The 24,072-nt window shown below is 35.7% G+C and overlaps 1 protein-coding gene across 15 annotated transcripts in view; it reads right to left on the bottom strand.

The window, feature by feature from the left end:
* Positions 1–7,640: 7,640 nt before the first annotated feature.
* LOC124159222 (kazrin) overlaps positions 7,641–24,072 on the bottom strand; it is a 124,637-nt gene continuing 108,205 nt past the window's right edge. For 8 of the 15 annotated variants that reach the window (XM_046534871.1, XM_046534882.1, XM_046534870.1 and 5 more), the window contains 12 exons: positions 20,131–20,241; positions 16,488–16,554; positions 15,984–16,186; positions 15,465–15,667; positions 14,170–14,358; positions 13,799–13,957; positions 13,255–13,378; positions 11,650–11,794; positions 10,187–10,466; positions 9,414–9,440; positions 9,063–9,086; positions 7,641–8,852 (listed from right to left, as the gene is read on the bottom strand). In XM_046534871.1, the coding sequence (XP_046390827.1) occupies positions 8,499–8,852; positions 9,063–9,086; positions 9,414–9,440; positions 10,187–10,466; positions 11,650–11,794; positions 13,255–13,378; positions 13,799–13,957; positions 14,170–14,358; positions 15,465–15,667; positions 15,984–16,186; positions 16,488–16,554; positions 20,131–20,241 (1,886 nt within the window). In that variant the 3' untranslated portion in view covers positions 7,641–8,498. Of the gene's footprint in view, positions 8,853–9,062; positions 9,087–9,413; positions 9,441–10,186; positions 11,795–13,254; positions 13,379–13,798; positions 13,958–14,169; positions 14,359–15,464; positions 15,668–15,983; positions 16,187–16,487; positions 16,555–20,130; positions 20,242–24,072 lie in introns of those variants that run through there. The other 7 variants (XM_046534875.1, XM_046534880.1, XM_046534876.1 and 4 more) reach the window with 7 other exon arrangements.

The following is a 24,072-nucleotide window of genomic DNA, read 5'->3' as shown; positions in this document are numbered from 1 at the left end:
TTTATAGTTACATATCAACGATCTTAGCACTAAAGTATTTCCGTCCATTTTAGAAAACGTAATCAAGTAAAGAATTGAAAATTTTTTATTCAAATTTAATCTTAAAAATTTGTGGTCAGTAGCAAATAGCAACTATTATCGTTGCATAGGATAGGTATTTATTTCCAACGATTTTGAAATTTTAACAGCAGCCGGCCTAACCGCAATATATGTCATGCATCGCTCATTGTCAGTTACAAGAAAAAAAGGAAAACAAGGGTCATAGCCCGTTTCCAAAATAACCTTCGTAGGTTAATATTTGTAGTTCCTACCGTAATGCCATTTAATGTACAATATTTTTAATTAGTTATAGCTACAGTCATAAATTACGTAGGATATGATTTTCTACGGGCGAATATTTGAAGTAAATTCTTCTTGGGCTCTCCGTCCGGCTGCCGTGCTCCATCATATTTGCGGAAGTTAAAATGGTAGACTTTTTATTTATCATCAAGACCATTGATGCCAGGAGTGAGGCGCCATGTTAATATAATAAGCCTCTTTTCTTTTATGCCTGCAGGAGCAAGATTCCTACTGGAGAAAAGCTGGAGAAGTATCTTCCGTTATCGGGGAAGTAAAGAGAGAAACGTTATTATCCACATTCATTTTTTTCCTTAAATATATGTGATATCATTTCTCAACACATTTAGGTTAAGTATTGGTTCACTTGCACGAATTCTCAAAAATTATACCCCAAAACGTGTGCCTTAACCTCAATTAGTTTTCGTCTTTCTTTATCCATCGTATTGAAAATAATGCAAAGTATCTCATTGATATAGAAAAAAGATTTTCTTAGTTTTAGCACTAAAAATTAGTCGTGCTATAATTGTAATTATAATAATTGTAAATAAATAGTAGCATTGAAAGTACAAAGCAAATAACTAATTTCGATTGAAAAGTCTGCAGGGAAGAAGAGTGACAATTTTGTATACGCAACACCTCTTACCCGGTAGGTATCAACAGCCATGATGACGATGGAAAAGCCTTAGATTGAAACATCGGCAGAGGGGTAGATGGAACACCTTACCCAGACAGAAACCCAAGAAGAATTTAATTTGATCATTATTGAGTATTTTTTCCTCCCTTCCACGCTAATATTTATTTTCGTTTATGGCATGCCTTTTTATAGCGCTAGAATTGAAAAATCTCTTTTCTTTATCAAAGTTGCATAGTATCATTTCAAATACGGTGAAGAATGAAACCCAAAAACTAAAGACAGCCAACGTATTAAGGTACATATAATTTTCAAGAGTTCACGAAAGTAAACCAACATTGCAAATTTGCAAATCTACAAGATATATTGTAAAATAATAAGCCCAAAACATGACATATTACTCACATCATTTGAGTTTATATTTACCATGTTTATAGTAGTTAACACTTTGAGTGCTGGCCGCTAATTTTAAATCCCTACTGAAAAATCCAGCCATTTTTACTAAATTTGTACATTTTTTAAAACATAAGCATCAAAAATATATTTATATCAATGTATATTTCAATGAAAATGAGAATTTTCTCTTCTTTGTGAATGAGTTGAATAACATTTATAATTGCTAATTTTTAAATATATAATGTAACAATGAAAACCTATTTTTTTAAATAAAAAAATTGCAACACATGATGTACCGCCATAACATGCTTAACAATTCTTTATTACACTCAATTTGAACTATTTAAAGCATGGAAATCATAAAAAAGCATTCTTCCAAGCAAAGCATTATAAATCCTGGATGACAAAAAGGGTCACTGCACCCTCAACGAACGATTCTTTCCGCAAAAGACTTTTAACACCAAGTGGCCTAAGATAAGGATGCCGGTTGCTGCAGAGGACTTTTCGTCCTCAAGGCATTAAAAGAACTCTTTTTCCATCGAGGATTTGATTTTTGAAATAAAAGAACCACTAAGCAGTATAGTGGAAAAGTACCACGAGCAAAATATTACGGCTTCACGCGTACAAAGCCAATTAAAAGGAAAGACATAATATTACGTCCATGGCAATCTTCAGAAAGATTAACAGGACATAATATTACGTCCATGGCATGCAAAGTGCTAAATAAAACCAAAAAAAATAAGCTCCTAATTTCAGATTGAGGTCAGGTTTTGGCTCAATCTTTACAATTATTAAGAAGATGGCTAATTTTTTAATCCCGTGGAAATAAAATAATTAATTTAAAGAGATTGGTGTTTCGTCTAGTTTCCCTCAGTACGGGACTTGTGCTTCCTAATGTGGCTATAATGATTAGTGTCAATTATGGGATCAGCAGGGCACGTAGCTCAGCCTTAACTTTGGGTGAACGGAGTGGAAGGAGATGCTAGTCTACCATGTCTCATGGGAGCTAGGACAGACCAAAAATGTATCAAGAAACGACAAAACATGTGTCTTATACAACAAAATGAATGTGGATCACAAAGTTTTTCTCTTCATATCCCCGATAATGGAAAATACTTCTCCAGCTTTCCTCCAGTTGGAAACATATCCCTGATGCCGGGAGAGATTAACTATGTACAGGCATCCCCCGAGTTACGTAAGAGATGCGTTCCGGCAGGCTATTCGTAAGTCGAAATTTACGTAACTCGAACCTTTGCGTTGGCGCTTCAGAGATTGCTGTATAACAAGTTGTATCGTACAGGAATGAGCGCAACCACATACGCCACCACATCCATCGCTGGAACTGCAAATTTTCACGTTGATTGCTGACTTGGGATTTTTAAGCGATTTTTCTGCAGAAATTAATGAAATTTCCTTCGAGGAATGACAAAAATGGGTCACTTTGTTATTTTTAGCACGTAAAAAACTCTATAACTATTTGATATTTTTTCTACCATAGGTTGTACGAGCGAATATCTACTTCTTCGCGCTCGCATTCGAATATTAACGTAATCATTTGAAATACGGTTATCGCTTACGTAAGTACGGATTTACTTAAGTCGAGACATACGTAACTCGGGGGATGCCTGTATGTGTTTTTTTTCCAACGCCACAAAATTTACAAATGGGGTGCGGTTAGTGAGAGTGGGATGGGCATTGCCTGGTCGAGGAAGTGGGGGCAGGATAAAGAAAGGTGCCGAGGACGGATGGGAGAGGGGTGGGTAAAGGGCGTTTAGTCTTGCCTAAGACTACGTTTTGGGGTCGTGTTTTTTGCGACGCACTCAAGCTCCATCACTGGAGGGAGGGAGGAAATGCTAGGGGAGGGGTGTTTTCTGATGCGTAAGTTGGGTGTCGGGAAGATCAGCAAAAGGCGGTAGGAAAGAGTAAACAAAGGTTTTTGGAAAGAAAGATCAATTGGAATCAGGGAACTGGGAGGAGGGCTAAAAGAAAGTTCATGGTTAGTTGGAAGTGCCTCTTTATTACGAGTAGCTTCCAAAATAATTAGGTGGTAAATAGAGCCAAATATTTAAGATACTCCTCCTCACTTTCATCATCTTCGTCACTGCTGTCATGTCTAATCCCGGACACTGGTTCTTCTCTACTGTTTGTTGCTAATACAGTCGTTATATCTCCCCATAGGCATCTACTGAGGCCCATCACATATTCTCTCATGAATTTAGTTAAAGGCCATTCTGCATGATTCAGCTTTTCTAGGACGAAAGATAGCCAGATGCTGCCTCCCTTGTGGATAGATAGCTAGCTGCTCACGCGAAAACTTAATGCACGGAATCATCAAATCCCTGTTGAAATTGGCAATAGAGGAGCCATTTCGCCCTCAAAATGGGCTTGTGTATAAAGTATTTTGTCATCGGTGATATCCTTACTAGGTACCTATCCTCACCTCTCGTCATTGACAAGCTCAGTATTTTCCCTGGCCTTTCCCCCCTCTGAAATACGAATCGGAGGGGTATTTCTTACACTCCTACTCCGGAAAAGTAGAAGTGTAAGAAATACCCTGCACGACCTTATTCACATGTTAAACTACGAGTGTTGTCGACGCTATGTTTACGAATAGGCTCGTAAATATGGGGCATTGTGTCAGCCATGATATTTTTATTGAACTCCTACTTCCCCTCGATTCTCACCGTGAGTTTTTAGGAGAACCCTTTCCCTCCAAAGTTGCACAATCATGTACGATTTTACACTCTTAATGGACCACAGTCAGAAGTGCTGATTTTTTAGCTACTTAAGCCGGCACAGCTAGTATTGTTGACAAATTTTTTGCCAATTTTCATATAAAAAAATTGCATTTGCTCCTGGGGACCGAGCCCGATATTCGTAATTTCAAAAGATTTCATATTTTCCAAATTTGTTATTATCAAATAGCGCCATGTTTTTACTACAGGCTTTTCGCCAGGACTACAACTCCACCACGTATTATCAAAAATTTTGTAACATCCTGCTTCATGTATTGAGAGTACTGTTTTCTTACATAATTATAAAATTTCTTCAGTAAGCAATTTTCTGATTTTCATTTGTCTCAACAAATTCACCCAGTCAGCAAAATTATGTACCCGCAGACAACTACATTTCTAATTTCCAACAATTAAGTTATCTCAAATAGTGTAACTAAAACCATTGTTTCAAAAACAATGGAGACAGTTAGAATTGGTATCGAAGAATGATATTACCTTGCTATCTTAAAGCTATTAAGCTAACCTCAATTTTTGAAATAGAAATTTCATCCTTTATACTTGGCATGGCATTTTGGAATAGGCGATCAAAGGCTAAGGTCATTTGCAACATGAGGCAAGGGTATGGAAGGAAGGGTGGAGAGAAACGGTCAGCCTTATCCTGCTCTCAACAAAAGGTGCTTAGGGGATCACGGCTTTATGTCCCATCTGATGAAAGAAGTGTTGCACTTGAAATGTCCTCCGCACAACAATCAAGCAGGGATTGGGAAGACTCTGTAAATTATCTGCCAACGCCAGGATTTGAACCCGAGCCCACGGAATGTGAAGCCAAAACACTAGCCACCACAACAACCAGACCCCCTTCATTATGCATATTCCCATTAAATCATTTCAGTCATTCTTGATAATAAATAGTTAATAATGGACAATGAACTTTAAAATGTTGATGTATCAATTTGTTATGAATTTCAGAACTGTTTTCATAAAATGTGACTTTTTCCATCTTTACAATCCCCCCAATTTACTGGCCTTGAGCTTTCCAAAAGATGCGAAACAAGTCAAAATTACTTCATTTTGTTGCTTTATTCAGTGACATGTTATAATTTCATTCTCTCGGTGTCTCATAAAACCATCTTGAATCAGTTTCATTATTTATATTTGGCATTTCATCAATAATCATACTCAAATCATAACATCATTCCATTTCTCTCAACTATTGGAGAATGTAATGCTTCTATGTGACAATCTACGCGAGGTTTGATATGCTTAGACAAGGGACTTTTGGATATAAATCAACATTGTAATAAATTTTAAGTGTTGTGTCTTAAGCCACTGAAACAAAAAATTTCATTTAAAAGCCACCATAAATATTATCGTCTTTTCAATTTTTGCTGGAATTATGAGGCTGGAGTGTCCACCGTAATCTGCCTCTGATTCGATTATGCTGTAGGTGAGACTTTGAGCTTTCCTTCTTGCAGGCAGTTGAGCACTTTTTGCTTTCTAGGAGATGTTACTCAGGTCATTAGATGGTTCATTCCATCATTCATGCACTATGTGTGTTTGGGCTAGAAAATTATTAAGTCCTATTACGTTTCAAGCAAATATATACTACATACATATTCCCTATAGTATAAGCAATGCAGAAAAGTGAGGATGATGTTCCTTTCTTGCTTACCTTGAGGAACCACTTCTGGCAACAGCATCTCTGCTGCTTTTTGGAACTCAAGTGTTATGTGCAATTTTGGGGCCTATTTTATCATGGTCTAATTAAAAAAAAATCATTAAAATCACCCATTGTGAACTTTAAACAAATTTGTGACATGACAATGGTTTTTCACAAGAAACTTCGAGGCCATCTTGGTATATGGAGGTGGCAACCAAAGGACAAGATCATGTGTATACCGAGCTTGATATGTACATATTTCTTTATCCAGATATTCTCCAAGCATGGAAATTCAGGACATAGTCCTCTCCACCCATTAATGAGGTGAACGATCTCAAAGCTTCATGATGGCGAAAAACTCACTCACGAGGGATTTGAAATAGCCTGGCCTCTGGTTGGCAGGTGAGGACTTCAATTCACTGACATCTATGCCAGTATGGTTTAGCTACATCGCCGAGGGTAGGGAAGGAAGGGTGAAAGAAAACTGGCGGTCATTTTTGCCTGACATCTATAAAAGACTAATAGAGGCCACTGCTTCATTTCTGTACTTGAAATGTCCTCTACTTAGCTCCCAAACAGGGATCGCACTCCACCAAAGTCTCTTTTACCTCTGGATCAGGTCCAGCCTCATTTTGAATGGGCTTTTGTCTTTTTTATTTCAATAATTTCCATAATTAATTCGACTTTAATTCTTTGGTAGATGTTTGAGGATATAATGCGACTCATTCAATTTACTCAAATAATATTATTCTAGTATTTCCTGAGGGGTAAATCCATGCATGTATACCATGATTGAATAATGGTCTTGAGTGAAAACCATGCTCATTAAATTGAATTTTTATGCTCTACTTTCAACATTTGTTGGTCTTATCTCAAAATTGAACCAATTTAAAGAATTCCTTGATCTAAATGCACACAAATATTTTTGCATTGAGCAGCATGTATGGACAAATTATGCTTCAACCCAGAGTCTTAAAAAAATCCTCAATAGGAATATGTAACGTCACCCACTAATACTTTTTCTCAGTAAATTTTGCCATCAAATGAAAAGAAATTCATGTGTAGTCCTTCCCACTTCCTGGATGTACTTCAACCCATTTTAAAGCTTCATCATCCTCAAGGGGAGACTGAGAAATGTTTTCTTCAGACTAGCCTAATTTTACGCAACCCAAAGAAGGAAGGGTGATTTGGGTAAGTTAACATGTAAGAGGAGTATAAAGATGGCGAAGTTAGGATTAGGTAATTCTGGGAGGATACGAAGAGTTGACACAAGGTTTTTTTTTTTCGAGGAAAGGGGTGAAGATTTAGGCAACACATACATATGCCATCCTACTTTGCCTCGCATTCTCATCCCAAATCCCCAAACTTACTAGTTACCTTTAAAAGTAAAAATTTTCTTGAGTGTGTCTACAGTTCTGTCTCATATTGAGGAAGGGGTAGGTATCACTTTTTATCTTGGGATGCATTTCATTGCTTTGAGAGAGTTTAAACTTTAAACCCATGGTCTCACATGTTTCATGCTTAACCTCTGTTGACAAAGTATGCAGTGCTATTTGTTATTTTCAAACTGGGCTGGAAATACATACTGCAACTCCACCACACCCTGCTTTGGAGTCTCCTCAACTACATGTACTTATATGAACTAAAGACATCTTGTGCGTTGTGGTCTATTAGTTTCTTCCATCCATCAGGAATTTCTAATATTAGAATAGAGCCTTGCCAACTCTAGGCTATATCTCTAAAAGAATGCATGACTCATGTTATGTCTTCAACATTGGACCCAATGCATAAATCTCCATGAGTCAATATGTTGGCTATGTTTTAATGCATCTTACTGTCAATGCCCCATTATTTTACAGGAGAGGAGAATATACTTCGATTATAGAGTAAATTTGCTTTTATTTAAGGTAGGTAGGAATTGAACATATTGTGCATTCATTATGAATGCAACTATTTCCATTGATTTCAAATTTCAACTTGGAATACTTCCATGATATTAAACACGATTTTGTATTAAATATGAATTAATCACAATTTGGTGTCATTTCATAGTATTACAAATTGGTTTGCTTTTAAAATAATTATTTAATCATTAAGGTAAAATAGATGAGACCACTTCATTTTTGTATCGCAATATTGTTATATAAAGTCATGCTTTCATTCAACATAATTCATTCTTGATGGCTTATGCTCGATAAAATATTTACAAACTAATGTTCAAATCATATAACCATATGAAAAATCACAGATAACCAGACGTACACAACTGTACAGTCCACTGTCACACAGGTAATTGTTAACTTATGCACATAGTAGATTGCCAACCAATGGTAGGCTATAAAGGTTCTATGAAAATTGCAAGGCTTCCACATTTTTTGACTGAACCAATAATTTATAATACTTGTACTGTCAACTTTGAAGCTCATACATCATGCTTATTGCCCAGTCAGAACCACAGACTTTCATCAATTCTGTAATTGATTTCATTACACCAAGCAACTAACAAAAATAATCCATTTTCAGGACCCCACAGATGGCATAATCATTCAGTCTCATAGAAGGTGCTATTATCACAATACCTGCACCTGAATTGGTTTACAGTATTTTATCATTTCCTTTTTCTCAGCATTATTCCATTGCCCCCTCACTGCCAGAAGATAAGTCTCTTTTGGTTGCTCCACTTTCTGGTCCCTTGGTATGTTTCCTATTTTTCCAAAGAATTTTGTCCGGCCTAAGATTAAACTGGTGTTACAGTGGTGACAGTTTCAATGTCCCCGATGGATTTAACCCGCCGGTGGTGGTGATGGTGGAGGCGTTGCAGCCTCTGTGAGGATGAAGTTGCAGTTGAAGTGAATGATGATGAAGATGAAGAGGGGTTTTGAGGGGGCAATGGTGGTGGTAGGGGCGAGACTAGAGACAGGGATGAGGATGATGACGGGGCAGTCTCTGGAGAGGGTGATGCGAGAACCAAACTGCCTCTTTTGCCAGTGTACACACTAGAAGATGTTGCCTCTCCAATGTCATAATTTCTGCTGTTTACATGATGAATATCTTGTTTCGCCTTTAAGCCCAATGCTTTGCTCAGGGAACCCTGAAAGTTATATATTCAAAGGAAAACGTTATGAGAACTCTTTTCTACCATCAGACACCATTTTCTCAATAGTGGTTACTTTTTTCTGTTTCACAAAAAGCAAGGTGAATGGGTGAGCATCTAGTCTTGTGTCTGACTTTATATTTGTACGAGAATAATGCATGCATTCAGCCTCCTTTTCTCTCATTAAAAATACACATTATTTCATACCTGTGAACTTCTCCATGTTGAGAACTGGAAAATTGGATGCATAAAGAGAGGTATTTGAAAGATTTACAAATGGCATTTATCAGCAATTAAAATTACAGATATGGTTAAAAATATACTTAACTTTATTTTAACTGACAATGCTACAATTTTTTCATAAATGTGGACAAACCAACTACCTACTGTAGTTCAGTGGTCATGCATCTATTTTAATATTAAAGTTATACCAAGAGTAAGAAAATAATAATTTGTGTCATAAATCATTTTGGTGAAGAATGTGTGAACTAAATGTGCATTCTTAAAACAAATTTTATCTATAACTTTATCATCAAAAATTACACTATAAGTTCCAACCTTTTTAAGATTGAGCAGACTGTAGGCCTTGTGTGTTTGGATATCCCCATTTTGGAATAGCATTGGTGAAAAATGAAAATAAGTTAGTTTACATTAGGATAACCTCACCACAATATTAACAGTTATGTCACTGATATACAAATATGCTTATGTACAGATACTTTAAGGAAAAATATTAATTTCAGAATTTGAAGACTTTTGAAAACAAGACTTCTGATACAACCTTACCACATGAAAATTTACAATTATTAGCATTAGCTGACATTGAAATTTTAAGTTATTAATCACATTCTTCAATAGTGATCAGAGATATGACGGCAGAATTGAAAACTTCTTGACGATTTCAGTAGAGTGGGTTAGTAGAAGTACATCTAAAGTTACAGGTAGATATCATTGACCATAAATGCAGGGTGAAAAACTTGGCAGTATTTCAAGCTGATTTGAGTGCATCTACCAATGAACGTTACACAACAAAATTATAAAATGAAAGAAGAAAGCACAGACATTCTTCATATACAGCATTTTGCAGAGCATGAACAAATATCTACATTCAAGGAAATGGATTACCAGAGTAACATGATAATCTGGACAATAGCAAATTGGTCTACCAAACAAGGATTTCGAGACGGACAGCATTAAAAAAATATATATAAAAATTATATACCTATTCAAAAAGTAGTATAAAGAAAAAGAAATGTCATCTAGGAGCAAATTAAAGACACCCAAGCATTACTCAACCAATGGTCTGGGGTAAAAATTGTGGACTTTCTTACTCTTAGGCTCGCTCGACGACGGTCCTTATCCTTCTCCCTTATCACCTCGTAGTCTTTGTGATCCCCAACTCTAAATCCCCCACCCTCCCCCTCCATTGCCATCATCTCCCCTTTGCCACCCCCAAGACCCAACCTCAAGCCAAAGGACTCCCTCTGCGGAAGGGGAGGGGGGCACTGATTTTCATTTGACCTGGAAAAGCTCCTTCCAAGGCTGCCCCCTGATGACAGCTTGGCTCCAAGCTCCACCTTGCTTGACCTCACAAAGTGCTCAAATGCAGCCCTACAGAAGGGAGTATGGGGGGAAACAAGAAAGGGTTGCCAAGGAGCCAGAGTTGGGGATGCAGGGGAGGGGGGTTTGGGGGGAAGAGGTGGCAGAGTTTCCAATAAAAGAAAAAAGGAAAGAAAAAGAAAAAATAAATGAAGCTGAATGGAATGACTAATAAGCAAGTATATCATAATAAATCTGTGTGCAAATCTATATGCCCTCAAAAAGCAATGAAGAAAATTTGGAGGAATAGCTTTGCCATTTTCCTCTCGTTCACAATGTGAAATGTGTGCGTTTTAATACGTCAATCTTCTAGATTTTTGTAACAGAGAGCAAACAAAAAAAGCTTTTTGTGCAATCTAATGGCAAAACAAATAATAAAACATAAACAAAGCCCATTTGAAGAGAAGCTGTAATTAATCCAAAGGGATTAATGTCTTGAAAAGTACAAAAGAATTAAAAAAATTAAGCGTCAGTTGGGGAGACTCCATAACTAACTTGAAGTAGGTTTCTAGACTGTTCGTCTCTGTGATCAAGGTATGTATATGCATAATGCTTGGAACATGTTCGTTTCACCTTGTATTGATCAATTTATAACATTGCACTTCACAACCCAACATTTATTGGAAGACTCTCAGAATTAAAAATATGACAAACACCTCCACTTCTTGTTAACAGAATCAGCAAAGGCTCCTCTCATTAGTCTCAATACTGTACATCATTATACACATGTTTAATTGATTTTGGCCACTCACATATTTTACATTACATTAAAACCAATAGGGGCTTTTTGTATAAAATACGCAATAAATGCTTTTCACCCTCATTCTTTATACCTAAATACCTCACATCTAAAACAATGGCTACAGCACAAGGAACATAAACAGATAAAAACCATCAAAATATTTTGAATTCCCTTAATTCACAAACTATCACTTGCTTTCTTTTCTATATATAGTTTTGGTCTGTAATCCATATTTTTTAGTCCTATAATTTTGAGGCTGCTGGTCAAATGTACTAGCGTATGATGGAACCATCTATCCGTCGACCCCTTAGGGCATACTCCCCACTTCCTCTTCCAACTTCCTCTCCTTCTATTTCCAACCCCAGTCTCTCATCACCCCTTCCCTCATCCTCCTCCTCCTCCTCCTGTTGCTGGCGACGTTGGCACTCTTCAATCTGACAGAAGAGGACATACCTTGCAGGGAGCACCAGAGCTTCAAGTTCTGCTGTTAGATGTCGGCGAATGATGTTCTTGGACTGAGGGATTCCTAATGCATTAGCCATGGTATCACCATTGAAGGAAGGCTCAAGAACAACTAGGGCACCATGAACTCCACTGTCTTCAAGTCATAAATAGTATTCATGACATTTAGAAAGAAAAGATGAGAGCTCAGAGTTACTAAAAATACACCATTAGCATTTAATTGCAAAACTAAAAGTATATACATGAGAAATTTGATTAGTTAAATAATAATCAGGTCATCTGATCAGACTGGAAAATATTTCCAATCTGATCCATTATGATTTCATATAAGACTTCATCTAAATAGATCAGACATGACTCATTTAATGATTAGACCTAATTCAGTTGGATAAGACATTTCCATGCAGGGAGTCTCTTGTACACGGCAACAATGTCTGCTACTGTATAATGAGATATTGATTTCATATACTCCAAGAAGGGATAAAATTAAAAGATCATAGCAGTGATAATCCTAGATTCTCCAGCTATATGCTTGAACTGAAGAGTTTCCAGGTTACCAGCAATAAATGGATATTTGTACATGTCCTAGAAGTTTCGAAGGGAGTGGCCTACCCTTGTCATTAGCAGGCGTGCAGCTAGGCATCAAGGCTACGGGGGGTTTAGGCACAACTGATACTGGGGGCTATGGAATACGGGAGGAGTGGGTGCCCTTCCCCAGAAAATTTTTAAGATAAATGGTTCAAAATGGTGAATTTTACGGCTTTCTGAGGGATATTTTATTAATGAAAATGAAAAAGCAGGAGCAATTTCCACAATTTTACATTTATTGATACGACCGGTTTCGCTTTTCAGCATCATCAGGTACAAAAATATCAAGTGCGCTGTGCTTAAATAGGAAATAAATGTAAAATTGTGGAAATTGCTCCTGCTTTTTCATTTTCATTATGTCACGTTTCCACTCCATCTCGCCTGAAACCTCAGACGATATTTTATTAATCCTGACACTACGCTATGAGTAATATTTATCCAATTTTATAATATGGATTGAATCTTAAAATTTCTCTGAGTTCTGGGGGGGTTTATTCCCCAAAACCTCCCTTGCTTCACCACTGGTCATTAGGATGTATGAAGAAATTTCATTCTTTAGATAGTGGCACACAACACCATGGAGAAGTAGATGCTAACCAAATCCTCCTGGCTGGAAGCCTGTGAGCACACTTCAGAGAAATAAATTTACATTTTGTAAACAATTAAGATGCTTTAAAATTTTCTTAGATTGTTGCCTCATCTGTTTTGAGCTTGCTCAAATTTTCATCATCACTAAAGATACTGACTTTGAAAGTTTGAATGGCAAATGTTGTGTAAACCCCTGACTATTCTTTCAAATAGAGAGGGGGGAAAATCAGATATTTACAAGTAAAACATACAATATCTGCTCAAAATAAAGGAACTTATCAGAGCTCTGAAAACTATTTTTGAAATAAGTCACAAACAGGTAATATTAGAAAACATACCCAAACGATAAAAAAACCTGACGTCAATACCAACACTAAGTTTATAACAAAATTTTATTGAAAAATAAAATGAAATGGTTACCTTTGAGATTATCAGCATATTCTGTGAGGTCAATATTTCTTGCCCAGCGGATAATTCTTTGGTTGGTCCACACAAGAGGATCTGCATCAATATTTTCACACTGTCTCCGTCTCACAGCTAAAGCCTGTCATTGAATTGGAAATGATCTTTCATCAAAGAAGAGCAAACAAAAACACAAATTTTACTCTAAAAAATTATGAGACTCTTGCCATAGCAAAAATGTAAGTCATTCTTTAGCTATCAAGTCAATTCCAAATAATCTTTGCAATGGCTGCTTCTAAAAGTATTGTTAACATTTCTGTGAAGAGATTTAACACAATATTCGGTGCTATGTATATTAACAGAATAAATTTTTGCATACTTGGGTAGTCTACAAAATTATAGTAATCGAAGGTCTTCATCCCCACCTTCGCATTTAACGAGTGCTCGATATAGTGAGTGATTTTCCCAGGATTATGAGCACTCATTAAACCGAGCTTCCACTGTACATATTAATAAATATAATCAATTAATTGGAATAGGGCTATATCAAAGAGATACATACCTGCCTATCATACTTCATCATTCTTAAAAGATGTATTCCATGGACAATTGAAGCTTGATGAAACTTTCTTGTAACTCCTAAATATTTTTCTAATTCCTTTTTACTGAGGTGATCCAACATTCTTGCGTCTACCATATTTGTAGCAAAACTTTCGGAGAACTGAAAATGAAATATTAACAATGACAGAGAATGGCTTGGACAATTAATTGGTCAAATCTTGGGACAAGGTTATGAAAGATTATTTCTACATTATAAAATGTAGAAAATATAAGATGATTTTTGACTAAATATCTTAAGGTTTCCTGAATTCAAGGGAATCTGTTGATGGTCTTTGGTGAGTACTTATATCACCAATGCATATTATTACTTACCTGAGCTAGGCCAATATCTGGGAGCCATTCACTGGACACCCATGTGTGGGTTAGTGTTGCGATTGCAGGAAATCTTACTAAGGCTGGTCTCCTGTGTTCTTCTATGGCTAGGCGGAGCTTTTTTCGATGTAAGGGATGAGTGATTCCTAGACCTGCTTCTAATTCAACATCACTAAGTTCCAACAAAACCTACGATAAAAATGTTCATATTTTGAAAAAAATATTTTAAGTACAATAAAATGCATTTAATATGAATATTAAATACATATAACACAGTAATTATACATTTAAGAATGGGTGAAGAACTTTTTTAAAGATGTTTGGAGAAAAATTTCAAACAATGAAACACACGTGTTTGAAATGAAAATAAAAATTATATAGCTATGATTCAACTCAGGCTTTATCTCCAAACCTCTTTAAAAAGGTTCTTCATATTTAATGAGTATAAATTCATTTGCATCAAGAGTCGATGAATTATATAGCAGAGACAGCCATAAAATAGTAATGAATATAAAATTTGATATGGAATAAGATGTACTAAAGACAAAATGTAATGTTGATAAAAAGAATAAATTATTACACAACATATTAAGAAAATGCCACAACGGGCATCATGTAGGAATAAAATGAAATCCCCATCGCAGAGGACAATGCCATATCTTCAAGAGGATTTGGCGCAGTATAAATGGAACCATGAATAGGCATGATTAATACCAAATAATTGAATTTTTACAGCAGTGCATGTAATACGATCATTTAAAAAAATTCAATGCAAATTCTAATCCAGGCTGCCTAAGAGGAAAGAAAAATTTGGGGGTAAGAGGGGTGAAATAAACATTTGGAAGGGACATTTAAAATGCATACAATGCATACCATTGAGGAAGGCAGTTGTTTCTTTAAGAAGGAGGAAGGCCTACTCTTAATAAAAAAAAAAAAAAAAATGCATAGGTATATCAAATTTCTTAACTTTCACATCAGAGCATTAAAAGTTGGTCATATTACTCACTGATTCCATCCAACCATACTGGCTAATGGACAGCACTCCTTAGTTCACTTCCTAACAACCATTGAATCAGATTTATGAAGATAATGAAATTAGATTAACAAGGTTACAAAATCATTTGGTAACCTTTTTCATTTAATTTAAGAGGGAGTGGCTGAATAGAGAAAAGTCTTTTGTCAAAAATATTCCTTTCCATTAATTACAAATATATTTTGTGATTTACTCATGAGTTTAATTAATTTAGGGTAGAAACCCATTATAATTCTAAATATATACAAACTATCACACTCACCTTCCCACTTTTAACATTTTCAGAACACCTTGGTCCATACTGAGGCATACCAAGAGCAATTTCTAGCCACGCTAAAACAGTGGGTGCTCTCCATCGCTCCATTGGTATTGAAGATGCCTCCCTGAGCAAACGCAGCTTTTCTGCATATCCCTCTTCAGTAAGGGGTGACCAACTACGGCAGCAAGAGCTGGGGTCATTCACATCTGAAATGGAAAAAAAAGACAGAATGAGAAAATCTATCGTGTAATAAGAAAGCAAGGACACTTTACTTTGGGGAAAACCATAAGTTGTGCAACAAACTTTTTACAAGGCTATGCTTGCTTCTACCAACAAAATCTTCTCCCTAGTTTTTAGCAAGTATATAATATGTACTACATGTACTTACAACCACGTTTTATTGTAAACACAGCAATAATGGTTTTTGATTGAGATTTTTCTTTACATATTTTCAAAAGCATCCATATTTCCAACTGAAAATAAAAAGCTATTTCTCATCTCTTCCATGAAAAAGATCCTTACCTTCTTGGCTAGGGCTGGCCAGTTTTCTATGCCTGTTTCTGGCAAACACCCTTGATATACTACCCCAGGTTCCTCCACCTCCTCTGCTTCTAGTTCCTCCACTACCAAGGCGAATTGTTCCCATTCCAGTCGATGGAGCAACACTTATTTTGTTGCGCCTTATTTCATACTCTGAAGGTGTACCGATAAGTTGCTCCACTGATCTAAAATAAAAATTGCAGACAGAAATTCGAATTGTAAATCAAAATAAAAATTTAAAATCTGATGTCATGCCCAACTATTGATTAAATGGCCTTTGATGTATCTACACAAACTGATATTGAGATTTTTCAAATTCATAATTTACTATTAAATATATGTAGTAGGCTAAAATGTAAGTTCCAAGATGCAACACCAGCTGATCATATTTTATAATTATTGATATTGTCAATTGGGTAAATTATTACACGTATTTATAACTCATGACTGAACAGTAACATCATGTACCTATGATTAATGGCTTACCTGGTAAAAACTGAATTTGCATTCAATGGTGAAAGTGCAGATGGGCTGTCCTTCGGCGTAGTAGCGGCTAGAGCACAGAAAAAAGTGTTTTCATTAAACAAGGGCCACATTTTAAGAAAGAAAGCAATTTTTCAAGGTCGTTGTTGCCGATAGATATTTGAAGTTCAAATTGGAATTAATAATTTGGATGGAAGTAATAAATAGAGATATTTTCAGTGATTAAGGGTATGAAAAGGAAATATAAAAGCTTGGAATAAATCTTAATTATGTTTTCAATATTCAATTTTCATGACTAAAAGGATGACTCTGATTGGCTAATAAGTGTGATGACTTCGAGTTCAGCACATTTGCTCAACTAAGGGATATTTATGACATATTAAATTATGTCTAATATTCATTTTTATGGTGAAATATTTCAATGCTTATGTTCATTTACTAAATTATGAAGGGGGATAGATCTCAATGTCGATTTGTCAGTGCAGTGTTTCTTGAACTGCCTCCATTTTTGGCGGGTTGGGGATATTCTGTACTGCAAGTTAAATAGTAATAATGATTTTTTTAGTATACAATAAAATGGATACCGAATAATTTTTACCATTTCTTTAAATATACCACAGTCTTTATAGTAATAGGAGTTCATTTCCCCTTGGTGTTCCAGTTTGAATAGAGTACGTACACTAAATCGATGGAATAGGTAGGTACCTACTATTTAGAATTTATAGCAATCTATTTACTCAACTTTGAAATGGTGCAAATTTTGAATGTGCAGTGTGGGAATGCTTGATTGAATACTTAGATGCTTTTATGCAAATACATTTAGGAGCCCAACTGAAGAATTAAAAATTTTATTCCATTTCTTAAATTGGATGTACTATTTGGGAACAATTTTATTAACTACGAATTTCCATTTCCTAAAAAAAATCACAGTACTGAAGGTAATCATATTGTGCTTAGAACTACTAATGGCAGAAGTAATCCTACAGGACTCTCCTGTTTTAAGCATTCATCATTTAACAATAAGTATCCCATACAAAAAAATCTGTGCTGCGACTGCACTAAATCTGCACTGTAACTGGACTAAACTCTGTGTTTAGCACAGTCACAGTACACTTTTCTGTACTAGACTGTACTATGCCAGCTATAATTTGAGAAGAACTGTACTGTAACAGTGCTGGATCACTGTGCTTGAACTGTGCTAGAGCTCAGACTGCACTTTGACTGGGCTGGGTAACATGACTGGAGCTGTACTATGGCTCAAACTGGACTGTGACTGGGTTGGGTAACTGGACTGGAACTGTACTATAGCTCAGACTGGACTGTGACAGGGCTAGAAAACATGACTGGAAGTGTACTGTGGCTAAAAGTGGACTGTGACTGGGCTGGGTAACATGACTGGATCTGTACTATGGCTCAAACCGCTGCGACAGGGCTGGACTTAAACTAGTCATTGACAGGAGAAAGTATTTCCTATATTATTTCATATCACGATCAACTATCATTTCCATGAGAATATGAATGCGTAAATTATATAAAAAATTATGTTGACATTACCGCGGCAATGCATAGCTCCAGCTTGCTTATTATTTTGGTAAAGTATGGTCAAAAGAACAACTTCCGCCGATACTCAGCCATCTTTGTTAGACAGCATTGGTGTTGAACCGGTTGTAACATTCCTTGTTTACGTGCTCTCATCCTTTTAATTCTACGCTGTACGATGGATGCGTCGATGTAAGATCGACGCTAAGAACATGAAGAAGTGAACTTTACTTCAATTACATCAAAATTAGCTACTTAGCCGGGAATTTTTCTTGCGGGTGAAGTGATATCGTCGATTTTGCTGAAATCCGTGTGGTTCGCGATGAATCAACTTTCCACGATTGATTTTGACGACTCGCAATCTACCTACTCCTTGCGAAGCACGAGAGAGTTGAAAAAAGACATATCTTTATTTATACTCTGCTGCTGGAGGTAAGTACTCAACTTATCTAAAATTAAATTCAGACAAACTTAAGCAGTCAAATTTTGAAGTAACACTTGATTAGATATCAGTATGTAATGTGTTTTCCTTTTAATTTCAGGAAGGAAGCCAAAGAGGCAAATGAATTGAGCGGCCATGCCTTAACAAGACTTTCATTTTTATGTTTATAATCATGAGTATATGTATTTGTATTTAATAAATTTCTTTTATTTTCATATCTTATTGTCATTTATTGTGCTCCACGGCGTTAGTACTGAAACTTCATCAACAAAAACTATCAAGGTGGGCATATTTGTGGCAACTAGACAAATAGCACTGACGTAAATTTTGGTGGTTTTTATGTTGAGTGCCCGTTGATGTGCAGAATAGGATTTGTCAATTTTTCTCATAGAACCTAAGTGCTTCGATAGCAATATTTTTAGTACCATAAACTTTGTTCATATTAAGGAAGTGGAACGTAACAAATTCAATGAGTGTCTGTTAGGAATATGGTTTATCTTTCCTTAGACTAGTCAACATTCGAATGAGTGTAGTCGTTTTGGCCACTGTTATCTCTTTGCTGTTTTCTGATTGGATCAGGCAACCAATCTTCAAACACCCAAAAAGGGAACTATATATCTCTGCTAATTGTCCTATCTTGATTTAATTCTGCTTCTTGTTTTCAATAAGATATACAGGGAATGCAATAGCCACATCAAGACTCAATTATTGATTCATGGAAAGAGTATTACAGTAAAAACTGAGCTATGGCAGCTGCACTGTGGCTGTGCTATGGCAACTGCACTATGACTGTGCTAAGGCAACTGTACTCTGACTGTGCTATGACAACTCCACTGTGACTGTGCTATGGCAACTCCACTGTGACTGTGCTATGACAACTCCACTGTGACTGTGCTATGGCAACTGCACTCTGACCGTGCTATAACTGTACTGCGATGTTTCAATTCAAGTGCAGTTTAAGTAGAGTCACAGTACAGCCCTTTTAGCACAGTTACAGTGCAGCTTTAGTACAGCCACAGCACAGATTTTTTTGTATGGGTAGTGACAATGATTCTCATACGCACAGAAAAAAATTAAATAACAGTTTCTTACTGATCATAGTTCTCTGTACTATATTGATTGATGGAGTAATGTACAAGCATTACTTGAGGCCTCGCAGCCACTTCTTAGGTTAGATCTTGCATGAGTTTTACCATCAGCTACTCTTACATTTTTAGCTAATCAAAAACTCATATGTGGAATACCCATACCATGTGGAAGCCACGTACCCATGCACTTGTACAATCTGACATACACGTGACGATGAATTTCAAAATGCATTGTGTAATGTGGTGAATTGCTTGAATGCAAGCTTGCAAAATAGCCCCCGTTCCAATTTTGTTCATGCATTCATGAAACTGAACGCCAGAGTGAGAAAAAATGCAGTTGTGAATTGTGCACTTACATGCCACATGTAAAACAGCCTTAGAGCAGAAATCTGCAACAGATCCTGCCCAACTCTAGATAGACATCTTGCGTGATATATATTGAGTATATGTATTCTAAATTAACAGTGTTAATATTAGTAAGCCTTTATCACTAGATATCCAAATCTTACAACATTTCTACACCATTAAGTAAAGGATAAAAGAACATGCTATTACATAAGTCACTAACCATACTTACTTTGATATATATGTGAAGCGGGTGCTATTGAAGACATCACAGATATTGAGTCCATGTCCATATTGCTACCTTCTACTGTGATTGTTGGTGTTCCTAAATGCAAATAAATTTCTAACCATAAAAGAGTACTAATTATAATTTTATATCAACTCAGGTGAAAACAAGATTACTATAATGCTACTCTATTGGTATTTCCAGCCAACTATCACTAAGTCTAAAATCAATAGTTTATAAGAACTATTTATGCTAGCTGCACATATTAATGATGCGGATTTTTATCAAAAAAATAATTGTCCTGGGTTGAGAAGACAGTAGATAGCAGTGCTGAATTGTGTCAAATTAGTCAATCAATTAATTTATGATGTTGGCATAACATGTTGAAAATAGTGATATACAGTCACATTGACATACTCATTACAAAATTTGTATTTGTATCCTTGCTTTAAGAAACTGAATATTCCACTGAGATATAAAATATTATTCGACTCTAATTTGCATAGAAAGTCTTGATTCTCAGATGGAATTAGAATTTATCTGCTTGAGCAAATTGAAGTGAACCTATGCCATGTATACATGTGTACTACGTAGTCTCTTTAGCTTTTTCTCTTTAATGATAAACATAGCAATTTTTCCCAATTAATTAAATTTTAAACATCTCCTCCAACCAGTGACACATAGTCTCTACAAATGAATAATATAATTTAAAAATATTTTCTCAATGTATTTTGCCAGGTTGTGAAGAGGCTGCTATTCATCCAAAGGGAAGTTTACACTGTTTTGATTTATTAGTAAAGGAGTAAATTAGAAAGGTTATCTTTTCTCGTGGGTGCCACTATTCATTATTGATCATCATTTTTTTGTAATGTAGCTTTATCATAATAATTTTAATCACTCTGAGAACAAAGTTGTAATTACTCAATTAAGAAAGTTCTCCTTGACCAGCGTACTTGTGGGGGCATAAAACAATAATATTTTTAATATTCAATACAAGTTCTTGGATTTTCCACTTGAATGTTTATTTTTTACTATTTATGAGTCAAGCTTGGCTTGCTGTTTTCCACCATTTATTAAACTGTTTTTCCATTACTAAAGAATTCAATGACTTTAATAATGACAATAATATAAGCTAGCAATTTCATTATACGTGGAAATTTCTTGTTCATTAGGCAATTACAACTACATCGTGGTAGAATTACATGCCTGCGTGTGATTTATATCTAGAATTGAGTTTGGATTCAAAAAGGCAAAATGTGAAGAAGGATGAGGCAGCCGAAACTTTTGGTGGTGTGCAGGTTTCCTACACCTTACACATATTGGAAGACCAAACATTAATTTGAGTGAGCTATAAGTGTCATTTTCATGCTGCTGAAAGGTGAAGTCAATGATTGTTACTTAGGAAATGATTGTAGTTATTATGCTGTGGTATCTGTAGGAGTTTGTTCTGAAAATCTGCCTGATTTTTCAAAGAATGTAAACTTCAGTGCTCTGACAGTTGCGGTCCATACTATCTGATTTTGATAATAATTCGTATCTGAGACCCTGCAGGGCTATTTTGCTAAACAGGGCCATACCTATGGCTGGCCGTAAGTTTCGTATGGCCTGACCCGAAATTATGGACTATACCAATTCCACTCTCAAGGGGCCATGTCGTATGGCCCAGCCAAAAGTCTTAATGCCCTTTCTGCAGCCGAGCATGAAAATTATAATTGGTACTTTAAGTTCGGTTCAATTTTTTTAAACAATGGTAATTTTTTTGAGAAGGTGGTTTGTTCCAATGTGGATAAAAAATTAATTCTACGATCATTAACCGAAGTGGACTCTCACAAAAGGATAAATTTGGATTTTCTTTAAACACTGGTCTGGCGGCAGATGCTGGAGAGCTTCGAAAAAAGTGAAGAGCAAAAACCATGGACGAGAAGAAGCAGAAGAAATTTGAACACAAATTGTACCGTACAATAATTACAATATTCGTGAATTCTACAGGTAATGAATAGTGAGAGGACATGAGATCCCCTTGTAGTTCTAACCCCCCTTCCTCTCCTTCCATTGGTGTAACTATTGTCTCATGGGTGCAATCAATTGCACCCAAAAGCCTTAGAAATCCAGCCAATGCACGATATCTAAAGAAGAAATTGAAACTTTATGTTTCATTTATGAATTTTATTATCAGGGGCTTAAGTTTAGGCAGTTTTATAAAAATATAACATCAATATGAATTTATCACTCTCTCCTTGATTTTTGGATGGCAATTTGTCCATTTCGCAACTATTCACTGAAGATTGCGTTACTGCCAAAAAAGTCTTGCCCTACGTTTCTCTGATATCCTCCCTCGTGAACAGTCATGCAATGAGACCTCAAAATATAAAACATTTCAGAGCGGATATTTCAAGTTACCTACAGCTTGTCGAAACAAATAAGTAAGAAATCTGTTAGCAAATAAAAGCCCATTCCTTCATTCACTTCAACAGAGTATCCATTTAAAAAGTATTCATAAATTTTTAACTATGAGCAAACCCTAAGTCCATCCACTATTATTGCTTACAAGGTAATTAACAACTTCTTTTGATGCACAGAATTATTTAATGAAAATATCATCATCATATGCGAACGGATTACAAGTATCCCTTATCTTCCTCCTTCCCGGATGAAATCGATGTCTGTATTTTATACATCTCGCCAATGCCTGTTGAATCCGCATGTGCTCCAGCGCACTTTTCATATATTTCTTGAAACAATCACAATATAAATGATGACACTTCGTAAATTTCTTTTATAACTCCTTAGGGTTGCAATGTTATTTAGTATTAATAATAATAATATTATGGTTTTTAGGGCCTTAGCTACCGCCAGACTTATGGCCTTTTGCTCAGAGGAGAATTGCTTGAAGCCATAGGTATGTCCCGAGGCTGTAGTTATGGTCGATTTCGACTAACGACCCGGCCATATAATTAGTTGAATAGCCCTGCTGATATCAGACTTACATTAACTCATACTTATTAATTTATCATGTAATTAGGCCTTAATACCATCATTGCTACAGGCTACTCCCTAAAATTCTTTTGAAAGTCAACGTTAAATAAGGAAACTAAAAATTTAATTGCTAACAACAATAAAATTTATCAACTGAATATTTTCCACCACCCATGTAAGTGACACCAGTAGAGCAGAGGAAAACATTACAGCAACAAAACTGTCATACGTACGTATAAACCATTTTTCCATGCTAATTACTTTTATGCAATTGTGGCTGGCTTTTAAATGATTTCAGTGACTGATATTTTGTTGATGCTGGACAAAAAAACTTGGTGAATCCTCATGCGTTGAAAACTTAGTTTGAGGATCAAATTGCTCGCCATTTCTGTATTGGTGTATGTGAAAGGTGAGTTAATTTAAAAGTGGCTAAAAGCTTATAAATGCTATTTGATTCTTTTTGTTAAAGTGCTAATTTTTTTCATTTTCTAAATTTATATAACTGCAGGGAAAGGTAAAATTAATGAATGCACTAAGAATATTACATTTAAGCTGAAGTGTCATAGCCATTTAAGGATGATCATAGAGAATTTCAAGAAGTCAACTAAAAAGACTTCTTGGGCCATGATAGCAAAGAATACACCCATAAAATTCAATGATTCATTAAATCTGATATTAACCCTTTAACGAGATAAACAAAATTAGTGCATGGCTATTGCCATTTCCATCGAGTTTCCACAATATCATTTTTAAATAAATTAATTTAATCTAATTAGGTGCTATGATTAATGCTAATTTTTTAAGATGCAAGTATACTTACACTAGCTAGTGGAATGTCATAAATGATAAACTTTCAGCACTATGCTAAATTACAATGCGATCAATTTTTGCGCTGAAATTTCTTTCAAGTTATTGAAAAATATGTATTTTTTTCATCAATGCCAAAGGTTTTAATTTTTACTAGATTGAGTT

This window comes from Ischnura elegans, chromosome 5, assembly GCF_921293095.1.
Source record: "Ischnura elegans chromosome 5, ioIscEleg1.1, whole genome shotgun sequence".
Lineage (NCBI taxonomy): Eukaryota > Metazoa > Arthropoda > Insecta > Odonata > Coenagrionidae > Ischnura > Ischnura elegans.
The sequence above is the reverse complement of the archived record's forward strand: the minus strand, read 5'-3'. Positions and strand labels throughout refer to the sequence as shown.